Source organism: Mobula birostris, chromosome 5 (assembly GCF_030028105.1).
Source record: "Mobula birostris isolate sMobBir1 chromosome 5, sMobBir1.hap1, whole genome shotgun sequence".
Lineage (NCBI taxonomy): Eukaryota > Metazoa > Chordata > Chondrichthyes > Myliobatiformes > Myliobatidae > Mobula > Mobula birostris.
Window position 1 is genome coordinate 87,873,159 of NC_092374.1, and position 12,462 is coordinate 87,885,620.

Here is a 12,462-nt window from a genome sequence, read left to right on the forward strand (position 1 = left end):
GTTCTGAGTTGGATGATCAGCGATGATGGTACTGAATGGCGGTGCAGGCTCGAAGGGCCGAATGGCCTACTCCTGCACCTATTTTCTATGTTTCTATGAAATTGTGGCACTTTCAGTACGTTGGATGAATTCAGCAGGTCGGGCAGCATCAGTTAGAAATGATGAATCGATGTTTCAGGCCGGAACCCTTCGTCAGGACTGAAGAATGAAAGATGGGGAAGGATTTGCAGAATGCTTGTAGCTTCAGTTGAAAGACCAGTAATTCGAAAGACAAAGGGGTGGGGGAGGGGAAGCATGATGTCATAGCCCTGAAAACAATGGGTAGTAGAAGAAGGAGGCGGAACCATGAGGGAGCTGGGGGAGGGGGTAGAGTGAAATAGGGATACAGGAAGGGAGGGGGAGGGAATTACCGGAAGCTGGAGAATTCTATGTTCATACCAAGGGGCTGGAAACTACCTAGATGGTATATGAGGTGTTGCTTCTCCAACCTGAGTTTAGCCTCATCATGGCAGTAGAGGAGGCCATGTATGGACATATCTGAGTGGGAAGCAGAGTTGAAGTGGGTGGCTACCGGGAGATCCTGTCTGTTGTGGCGGATGGAGTGGAAGTGCTTGACGAAGCGGTCCCCCATTCTGCGTCGGGTTTCACCGATGTAGAGGAGGTCGCACCGGGAGCACCGGATGCAATAGATTGCATATGCAATACAATTCTGAAATTGTATTGGTTCATCCCTATAGTTGGAGCATGCACAATGCACAATCAGTGGGAGTTCCGATGTGCAAACTTACATGGCAGCTGTTCTTGGTGAACTGGGTGCCATGGTAGCGTGGCGTTAGTCAGACGCTATTACAGCTGAGGATGTCTGAGTTCGGAGTTCAATTCTGACATCGTCTGGACGTCCTCCCTGTGGAATGCATGGGTTTTCTCCAGGTGCTATGGTTTCCTCCCACAGTCCAAAGATGTACCAGTTAGTAGGTTAATTGGTGATTGTAAATTAGGCTAGGGTTAAATTGGGGGCTTGCTGGGCAGCGTGGCTCGAAGGCTATTCCACACTGTACCTCAATAAATACATAAGAAAATAAATTTTCACATGCTAAATTATGCTCAATTCAGCTTGCTCTTGCTTTGTCACAATTCCGCACCCTCAATTCCACCCCCCCCCCCACCACACACACCCATGCTAACTACTACAGATTCTTGGATCAAATCATCCTGGGGTTCCTGATTCCAGAGTTGATCCCCTGAACCTCTGCCCCAAAACATCCTGATGACCTTTGACATGAGACAAGGCCAAGGCTGCAAGCATATCTCCTGTAAGGCCTTGAAACAAGTTTTGCTTTTGGAGATGTGTTTGATTGGTTGACTGCAGAATCTGACAATGAGTTAGATTTTTGCAGTTCTCCTGCTGTGCATACGAAGATGGCTTTGAAGTGAGTCTTAAGTTTTAAGTGACATGGACGTCCACAATCAGGACATGGAAACTGTTTTGGATCTGGTGGTGGAGCAGTGACTAGATCTGCTCGGCACCTCTCTAGGTTGTTCTGAAGGATTCTAACCATGGCTCGCCAACTACTCTGGTCTTGTGCAATCTTCACCTGTTTGGAAACAAGTTTAGTGCGCTTGGAGATGTAAAAAGCATCGCAATTGCTTTAAGTATTTAAAAATATTAAAACCAAAAGTTTTAAGCATTAAAATAAAGTAAAAAGAAACTTGCCTTTCCCTTCCTAATACCTTGGGTGTGATGCCTTAGTCAAGTAAATGTAGATTGGTAAATGGTTTATTATTGTCATGTGTACAGAGGTGCAGTGGGAAAAAAAATTGCAAAAATGCATCAGATTTGGCTGGTGGAGGTTTGTGGAGATACATTCCCCAGCAGAATCCAGAATGGCATCGGGCTGTGCCAGGCAGAGTCCTGCTGCAGAAACCTTAGGAACGCTGATGCACAGAGTGATATTGGGGTTATAAGCCATAATTCCTTGAAAATGGTTACAGGTTAATAGAGAATGAACATGGTATAGACTCTAGAGATTCTGCAGATGCTGGAAATCCAGAACAACACACACAAAATGCTGGAGAAACTTAGTAAGTCAAGCAGCCACTACAGAGGGGAATAATCAGTTGTCGTTTCAGGCCGAGACCCTTCATCAGGACTGAAAAGGGGAGGTGAAGAAGCCAGAATAAGAAAATGAGGGGAGGAAATCCAGGATAAGAAGGCGGGAGGGAGGGGAGGGAATGTAGCCTGGAGTCTGATGGCATGGACATTGATTTCTCTAACTTCCAGTAATTTCTCCCTACCGCCTTCCTCCTCTCTTTTTCCATCCCCCATTCTGGCTTCCCTTTCTCTTCCTCACCTGCCAATCGCCTCTCTCTGGTGCCGCTCCTCTTCCCCTTTCTTCTATGGTTCACTCTCCTCTCCTATCAGATACCTCCTTCTTTAGCCCTTTACTTTTTGCACCTCATCACCTCTCAGCTTCTCACTTCCTACCTCCTTTGACACCCACCCATCTTCCCCCTCACCTGATTCATCTATCACCTGCCAGCTTATACTCCTTCCTCTTCCCCTACCACCTTTTTCTGGCTTCGTCCCCTCTCCCCTTTCCAGTCCTGATGAAGGGTCTCGGCCTGAGATGTCAGTTGTTTATTCCCCTCCATAGATGCTGCCTGACCTACTGAGCTACCCCCATGTTTGTGTGTTATTATGGATTTCCAGTATCTGCAGAATCTTTTATGTTTATGATTTTATGCTTTCGGGATGCAATCAAATGCCAGAGTTTTACCCCTCATGAAACCCCAGCATTTTATTTTCCTACAGTCTTGCCAACTGCTTGAGTGCTAAGAGCTTGTGGTCTGCTGGTACGAGAACTGGTGAATCTGTGGAATTCATTGCCACGGATGGCTGTGCAGGCCAAGTCATTGGGTATATTTAAAGTGCAGGTTGCTAGATTCTTGATGAATCAGGGTGTCAAAGGTTACGGGAGAAGGCATAATAATGGGGCTGAGAGGGAAAATAAATCAGCTATGATGGAAGGGTGGAGCAGACTTGATGGACTGAATGGCCTAATTCTATTTCTATATCTATATCTTAAGGACTGAGATTTCATTTTTACAATGAGAGAAGCCCTCCTTTGGCTCCCGATTCAGCAATGCCTGGGGGCACAGATTCTGATGCCAACATTTCAAGCTTTTTCATCTCAGATGAATTGCTTCCTGTTTAATGATGTGGTGAGCAGGAGGCTAATGTTAAATATTAGACCTGTGTCCCAGGGCAAAGCAGTTCATGACTGAAGCTTGTGTCTGTTTGACCTTGACTCCTCCTGCAAAAAGGAGAATGGGATGTAGAATCAGAAGGTCTTGACACTTTAAAAAATTTATTCAAGGGATGTGGGATGCAGGCTGCGCTAGCATTTAATTGCCCACCCTTTGTTGCCCTTGAGAAGATGCTTCCTTGAACATTTTCTTCCAATTCCACTATCAGACTTCTGAACGGACAATGAACCAACTCATGAATGTTACCTTGCTATTTTTGCTCTCTTTTTGCACTATTTTTAAATATATATATTTCATGATGTATGCCAGTCATATTAAACCTGATTATGAACACTATCCATTGCAGGATTCAAGATTCAATATACTGTACATTTATTATTAAAGTATTTATGCAGTATACAGCCCTAAGATTCGTTCTCCCCTCACAGCCATGAAAGGAAGAAAACCATGGAACCCATTCAAAGAAAAATGTTAAACGAAGCCCAGCGCTAAAAATTGTGCAAATGGCAACAAAAAGAAGTGGAAAAACCCAGAATATAAAACACAAAAACAAGTGTCCAGGCATATTCAGTTCAGGACAGTGTTTGTTATCTGCAGGCTGCCACGATTTAAAGTCGTCCAAAACAGCAGCAAAAAAATAGAAACATAGAAAACCTAGAGCGCAATACAGGCCCTTCGGCCCACAAAGTTGTGCCGAACATGTCCCTACCTTAGAAATTACTACACTTCCCCATAGCCCTCTATTTTTCTAAGCTCCATGTACCTATCCAAAAGTCTCTTAAAAGACCCTATTGTATCCACCTCCACCACTGTTGCCAGCAGCCCATTCCATGCACTCACCACTCTCTGAGTAAAAAAACTGACATCACCTCTGTACCTACTCCCCAGCACCTTAAACCTGTGTCCTCTTTTGGCAACCATTTCAGCCCTGGGGAAAAAGCCTCTGACTATCCACACGATCAATGCCTCTCATCATCTTATACATTTCTATCAGGTCACCTCTCATCCTCCGTTGCTCCAAGGAGAAAAGGCCGAGTTCACTCAATCTGTTTTCAAAAAGCAAGCTCCCCAATCCAGGCAACATCCTTGTAAATCTCTTCTGCACCCTTTCTATGGCTTCCACATCTTTCCTGTAGTGAGGCGACCATAACTGAGCACAGTACTCCAAGTGTAGAATAGAAATATCCAGGGGAACAAGTACATAGTTCCTGAGAGTAGAGACACAGGTAGACAGTGTAGTGAAGAAGGTGTATGGTACGCTGGCCTTCATCGATCAGGGTATTAAGTACATGAGATAGTTTGTCATGTTACAGTTGTACAAGACATTGTTCAGACCACACTCAGAGTACTGGGTGCAGTTCTGGTCACCGAGCTGTAGAAAGGATGACATTCAGCTGGAATGTGTGCAGACAAGATTAACAGGAATGCTACCGGGGCTCAAGGGCTTCAGGAGAATCTGGATCGACCTGGACTGTTTTCCCTGTAGCAAAGGAGACTGAAGGTGGACATTATTGTGATTTATGAAATCTTACAGGGCAGTGATGAGGTCACAGTCCTTCCCCAGGGTAGTGGAGTCTAAAACTAGAGGATATAGATTTAAGCTCAGATGGTAAAGGAGAGCAGGGGACCTGAGTGGCAAATTTTTCACACAGTCGGTGGTCGGTTAATGGGATGAGCTGCCAGAGGAAATGGTAGACGCTGATAGAACTGAAACATTTTTAAGACCTTTAGACAAGTTCTTGATTGAAAACGTTTAGAGGGATGTTGGCTAAATGACGTCAAATGGGACGTGCTGAGGAAACCACCTTGGTTGTCAGGGACATGTTACACCGAAGGGCCGGTGTGCGTGCTGTCTACCTCCATTAGTCTATGAGTGACCAGAAACCAGAAACACATCATAGTGTGAGCTACAGAGCCCCATCCACAAACTGCATCGATTAAATCTCGCCCGAGACACAGAACTCCGATACCATCCTCCAACAGCATCGAGAGAAAGAAACTATTTGAATGAAGGGACCTTCCTTCATGAGCAGTGAGCAAGAAGAAAGAGAATGTCATGCACAGACATCTTCCTCTGGCAGATGCAAGCAAGAGGCTGGTAGATAGTGCTGAGCACTCGCTTGTCTTCTGCATTCACTTTAACGATTTCAACCCCTTCAGAGACAGCAAAGCGCTAGATCGCCTAATTGGCCCAAAGCACACCACCAAAATGTAGCTCACAGGCTGAAACATAAGGAGAATCACATTTGAAGGAAAAAGATGTGAAAGAAGCAGTTTTGTGAACTGTCTGCTATTAGGTCTATTGGTTATTAGGCAGGCAAATAACAGGTGCCCGTATCATACTTCAGAGTCATAATCACAGAAGCAGTCTTTCAGATCACTAATCATCCATCTACTAATCTTGAACAAATCCCTGATTTTATTTTGCCCAGATTCTCCTGAACTTCTCCCAGACTCTACCTCTCACCTGCTCTCTTGGGATAACACTATTTTTTGTGGGTGTTGTTTCCTCAAAGTTTTTTTTCTTTATGGTAGACTACTTGAAACTGAACACATATATAATTTCAGACTACTTGTATCATGTAGGAATTTGGAGAAACAAATTAACTTTGACTGAATATAATGCATTTAATTGCATAATGGTGCTGACCCTTTGCAATAGTTCAACTAAGCTAAAAATGTTTTGTTGATGATCTTCGTTTGTACTGTGTCTGAGGCTTCTTGCTTAAGTCTCCAACAATGATCAACCACATCATTGATAGATTCTAGATGCCCCGATACTGTTTCTCCATGACCGCAATATACTGATGAAATCTTTCGCCATGCTCGTCACTGATAGTGCCAAGATTTGTAGAGAAGAAGTCTTAACTGGGAATGCAGAAAATGAATCTTTAATGACATGTTGCACTTCATGGTTTCAACTTGCATTGTGGGCAACATTTTAATTGACTTGAATTATGAATTGAAGTAACAAATATAGGTGATTAGAAAAAAAAAGTGAACGATAGGGAAATTTTATGGTGATTTTCATGACCAGCAGCCCAAAATCCATTACACCCGAAAGTATTTAGGAAGCAAAATCTTTGTTGTTCAATGTAATTTGCAGTGACCAATTAACCTGTCAATTTGTATATAAGAATCAGGTTTATTACCACTTTATCACTGAAATATGTCATGAAATGTGCTGTTTTGAGTCAGCAGTGCAGTGCAATTCATAAATATTATAAAGCACCATAATAAGTAGTGCAAAAAGAGCTTAAAACAACATTGTTTACGGAAGTATCTAGGACTGTGACTGCAGATTTCAACTATAGTAGTACTAAATGGGAACATCTGATGATTCCTTTCGGAGATGCAAGCGAAGATCTGCCACTCTTTGGCATCATCTTAATCAACTCTTTGAGATACTGAGCACCCAGAGGAACACACAATCACCGGAGAAAATGTTCAGGTGCTTCGTGGGCAGTGCTGGAGGCTGGGATCTAACAAAGGCCACTGGAGCAGCCCTATCACCCTTACCAGGCAAATGAATTAGTAAAGGCACATAAAGGTTGCATCCAAGAGTCTTGAAGAAAGTGGCTGTTGGTACTGTAGATCTATTGGTTACAATCTACCAACTTTCTCTGGATTTTGTGGAAGTCACAAAGACTTCACTCAGAGGGTAGTGAGAGTATGGGGTGAGCTGACAGTGCAAGTGGTGCATACGAGCTCAATTTCAACATATAAGAGAAGTTTGGATAATTACAGTATGTGGATGGGACGGTTATGGTCCTGGTGCGGGTCAATGGGAGTAAGCAGTTTAAATGGTTTGGCATGGACTGAATGGGCTGAAGGGTCTGCTTCTGTGCTGTACTTTTCTGTGACTGTGACTGGAAAACTGCACTATTAATCACAAAATGATGGTTACAGAAAGGAAGTAACGGTAGACTGTCATTAAGAAAAAAATGTAATACATCATTATAGAGGTAACAGCTGATCTCAATGTAGTTTTATGGAAGAATATTGGGAAAGCCACTTTAAGTTAATCCCCAATTTAAGAAACATAAATCTGACCGGGCTCTTGGCCGAAAGAAACAGACCGAGAAAGTAATTTAAGATGAGAAGTACCCACGCATGTATTTCTTTTTTTCATGTTTAGGCAAGGTATTCGGGTGTCGTTGCCCCATTCGCCATGAGGACATTATCACATCCGTCTTTCCAATCTTTTTACACCGCTGTTTCGTATCGGCAGAGACAGAGCCCGATCACAGAAATTGGCAGCTCCACCTTCAAGAACAAAGATTCCGTCGATTCCTGCTCATCAGCTGACTCTAAGGCAAAATATGAAGCCACGGGCTTCCATTCCCAAGCAATTGACAGTAAGAGGAATAAGAACTTTGCAGTAAGACCTTCAAATCACATTTTAATAGTCATAGAACATTATAGCACAACATAGGCCCTTTGGCCCACGATGTTGTGCCAGCCTTCTAACCTACTCTAAGATCAATCTATCCCTTCCCTCTTGGATAGCCTTCCATTTTTCTATCATCCATGTGCGTATCTAAGAGTTTCTTAAATGTCCCCTAATGTAGCTGCCTCTACCACCATCCCTGGGAGGGTGTTCCACATACCCACCACTCTCAGAGTAAAGAACTTACCATAAGACATAGGAGCAGAATTAGCACATTTGGCCCATCGAGTCTTCTCCACCATTCCCTCCTGGCTGATTTATTATTCCTCTCAGCCTCATTCTCCTGCTTTCTCCCTGTAACCTTTGACAACCTTCCTATTCCAGAGCCTATCAACCTCCACTTTAAATATACTTAATGGTGGCCTCCACAGCCAACTGTGGCAATGAATTCCACAAATTCACCACCTTCTGGCTAAAGAAATTCCTCCTCATCTTTGTTCTAAATGGACATTCGTATATTCTGAGGCTGTGCCCTCTGGTCCTAGACTCTCCCACTATAGGAAACATCCTGTCCATATCTAGGCTCTCAGTATTCGATAGGTTTGAATGAGATCCGCCCTAATTCTTCTAAATTCCAGCAAGTACAGGCCCACGGCCACCAAACACTCCTTGTATGTTAACTCAAGCAAGACATGTATTTTCTCGTGATATATGTTGCCTGGCCTGCTGAGTTCCTCCAGCATTTTGTGTGTGTTGCTTTGGATTTCCAGCATCTGCAGATTTTCTTGTGTTTGTCATATGTTAACTCTTTCATTTCCGTGATTGTTCTTGTGAACCTTCTCTGATCTGCCTCCAATGCCAGCACATCTGTTCATAGATAAGAGGCCTAAAACTAAGAGTTTCTTAAATGCCCCTGATATGTCTGCCTCTACCACCACCCCAAGCAAGGGCTCCACACACCCAATACTCTGTGTAAAGAACTTGCCTCTGACCCTTACACTTTTCTCCAATCACCTTAAAGCTATGCCCCCTTGTCTTAGCCACTTCCGCCCTGGGAAAATGTCTGCCAATCCACTCTTTCTATGTCTCTTACCATCTTGTTGAGTAAGAAGAATAAGAACTTTGCAATAAGACCTTTAAATGCTCTGAGTTTTACAGCAAACAGCCTGTTGTCATCCTTCATTCCAAAAGTCATAGAGATGGCATAGAAACATGTCTTTCACCTTACAAAGCCCATGCTGACCACCCAACTCCTGTTTTTACACTAATCCTACCCTAACCGATTTTATATCCCTCCACATTTCTACCAACATCGCAGACTGTAACATCAACTCCAATCTCGGGGCAGTTTGCAGTAGCCATTTGACATACCTATCCACACGTTTTGTTTTTGGGTATGTGGGAGGCACTACCTGCTGTGCCACTGTGCCTGTATTCAATAAGATGCCCTCATAATTTTATACATAGTGATCCTCTAATATTTTGTCCCCTCTGATGCTGTGAAATACCAGTTATAGCTGTGACCTGAATAAGTAAAGATAGTCTAACTCACCTTGTCCTCGACCTTTCCATTTCAGTGCCCGCTCTCCACCAATGTGAGTTTTTCTACACAGACCCAATGCTGCCTTCCGGTTATCGAGTTTACAACCATCTTTCGCTTCCCACACGCCAGGTAATTATCATCATCATCATTATGTGCTGTGTTGTATGACATGGCCAATCGTAGTCTTCCATGACCATGATTGTTCGTGGCAAATTTTTCTGCAGAAGTGGTTTGCCATTGCCTTCTGCTGGACAGTCACCAAACACTCAAGATGGTGATCCTAGCCATTATCAATACTCTTAAGAGTATTGTCTGCCTGGCATTAGTGATTGCTTATGATAAGCACCAGCTGTTCATATGACCATCTACCACCTGCTCCCATGGCTTCATGACCATGACCCATGACCTTGACTGGGAGGTTGGGGGGGTGGTCGGGTGTAAGCACCTTGTCCAAGGGTGACTTATAGGTTAGTGTAGGGAAGGAGCACCTTACAGTTTGGTAGAGACGTATCTCCACCCTGCTACCCCAAGTGAATCTATGAACAATCAGAAAGCAGCACTCAACACCCTTGTTGTTAATTCTGAAGTGAAGATATTACAGTGAAGTACACTTAGTGGCCATTTTATTAGGTGGGTGCTGAATGTAGGTTTTTGATCTTCTGCTGCTGTAGCCTATTCACTTCAAGGTTTGATGTGTTGTGCATTCAGAGGTGTTCTGCACACCACTCTTGTAACGCATGATTGTTTGCGTTACTGTCACCTTCATGTCAGCTTGAACCCGTTTTGCCACTCTCCTCTGACCTCTTTCATTAACAAGCTGTTTTCGTCCACAGAACTGCTGCTCACTAGTGTTTTTTTTTTGTTTTCGCACCATTCTCTGTAAACTCTAGAGACTGTTGTGTGTGAAAGTCCCAGGAAGTCAGTAGTTTCTGAGATACTCCAACCACCCTGTCTGGCACCAACAATCATTTCACGGCCAAAGTCACCAAGATCACATTTCTTCCCCATTCTGTTGTTTGGTCTGAGCAACAACTGAATCTTTTGACCATGTCTGCAAGCTCTTATGCATTGAGTTGCTGCCACATGATTGGCTGATTAGATATTTGTATTAACGTACAGGTGTATCTAATAAAGTGACAACTCAGTGTGGGTAATCAACTGGCCCATCCAATGATATGTCTAATTTAATTTCACTCTTCCCAACTGATCCCTTTAATATTAAAATATTTACATTTTTTTTTCGATTGGAAGTTACTGTGGTATCTGCTTCTCTGAACCCAACATAAATACTACAGATCAAGTTTTGATTTTTTTTCTGTCTCCTGGAACTCTTATCCATTATTTTTATGTGTCCTAAACTAGCAATGGAAAATCTTTAATGAAATTCTGAGACGGTAGCGTAGCGGTTACTGTAACACTTAATGGTGCTAGCAATTGGTGTTCAATTCCTGCTGCTTTCTGTAAGGAGTTTGTATGTTCTCCTTATGACTGTATGGGTTTCCTCTGTATGCTCCAGTTTTCTCCCATAGTTGTGGGCTTGCAATGTTGGCACTGGAAATTTGGTGACACTTGCAGTCAGCCTCGGACTGTAGTTGATGATGCAAACGATGCATTTTACTGTATGTTTTGATGTACACTCAGACCCCATTTAACGCTACTCTGCTTAGCACTGATTCGTTATTATGTGTTTATTTAATACTTTACTGAAATCTTAAAAAATGACAAAAATTAATTCTAAGCAACACTTAAAACCTCAAGAGCGGCCGCCATTACAGTAAACATTCAATCAGCCAATGAAAGTGCTTTACATACACTCTGAGCCACTCACAGCCAATCATGTATTAGTTCATGCTCTACCTCCCCTGCGTGTGTAAACATTCTAGCTCCTTCGCAATTTATTTCATTTTTTCACCCATAATGTCTGGAAAACTGCCTGCAACTTCCATTGAGGGTAGTCAGAATCAGAATCAGGTTTATCATCACCGGCATGTGACGTGAAATTTGTTAACTTTAGCAGCAGCAGTTTAATGCATTACATAATCTAGCAGAGAGTAAAAAAATTTAAGATGTCGAGGAAATGCATTAGCATGGATGTGAAACTGCAAGTGATATGGTGTTTGGAAGCTGGTGAGCATCAGGTTGATGTTGGCACCTCTTTGAAATTGGCTACATTGATTATCAGAACAATTATAAAATATGCAGACAAGATAAGAGTTTCTGCAATGATGACTTCAAAGTTTTCATCAATTAAGGTGACTCGTTCAAGGAGCCATTTGCTTGAAAAAATGGAAAATAGACTAGATATATGGGTGGATGTCCAAACACAATGAAACATGCCCCTAAGCCAGTTGATAATAATGGAACAGGCAAGAAGCATCTTCAATCATATTCGAGAAGAAGATATGTCGGTAACATTCACAGGTAGCTCTGATAGATTTAAACAGCACAGTAACCTCCATAGTAGCTGGTACAGCCAACAAGAGCCTTAATAACGAAGTGCTTCGAGAATTGGCAGAGCAATGTATCCTGGGTGAATCTGAGGACACGGATGGAGAAGAGGAAACACCAGCAAGAAGCCTCACCACAAAATTCCTCAGCACTAGCATCACACAAATCATGGACCAGTTCATCAATAATGAGATGCAGTTGACGTTTCAGGCCGAGGCCCTTCGTCAGGACTAACTGAAGGAAGAGTGAGTAAGGGATTTGAAAGTTGGAGGGGGAGGGGGAGATCCAAAATGATAGGAGAAGACAGGAGGGGGAGGGATGGAGCCAAGAGCTGGACAAGTGATAGGCAAAAGGGATGCGAGAGGATCATGGGACAGGAGGTCCGGGAAGAAAGACGGGGGGGGGGGGACCCAGAGGATGGGCAAGGGGTATATTCAGAGGGACAGAGGGAGAAAAAGGAGAGTGAGAGAAAGAATGTGTGTATAAAAATAAGTAACAGGTGGGGTACGAGGGGGAGGTGAGGCATTAGCGGAAGTTAGAGAAGTCGATGTTCATGCCATCAGGTTGGAGGCTACCCAGACGGAATATAAGGTGTTGTTCCTCCAACCTGAGTGTGGCTTCATCTTTACAGTAGAGGAGGCCGTGGATAGACATGTCAGAATGGGAATGGGATGTGGAATTAAAATGTGTGGCCACTGGGAGATCCTGCTTTCTCTGGCGGACAGAGCGTAGGTGTTCAGCAAAGCGGTCTCCCAGTCTGCATTGGGTCTCGCCAATATATGAAAGCAATATATATTACTCCATGAATTACTGT

At 43.3% G+C, this 12,462-nt stretch overlaps 1 protein-coding gene across 3 annotated transcripts in view; it reads left to right on the forward strand.

The window, feature by feature from the left end:
• Positions 1 to 12,462, forward strand: part of LOC140197288 (uncharacterized) — a 41,907-nt gene that overhangs the window by 22,868 nt on the left and 6,577 nt on the right. For all 3 annotated transcript variants that reach the window (XM_072257225.1, XM_072257226.1, XM_072257224.1), the window contains 2 exons: positions 7,406 to 7,625; positions 9,235 to 9,329. In XM_072257225.1, coding sequence (XP_072113326.1) covers positions 7,406 to 7,625; positions 9,235 to 9,329 — 315 coding nt within the window. The remainder of the gene's footprint in view (positions 1 to 7,405; positions 7,626 to 9,234; positions 9,330 to 12,462) is intronic.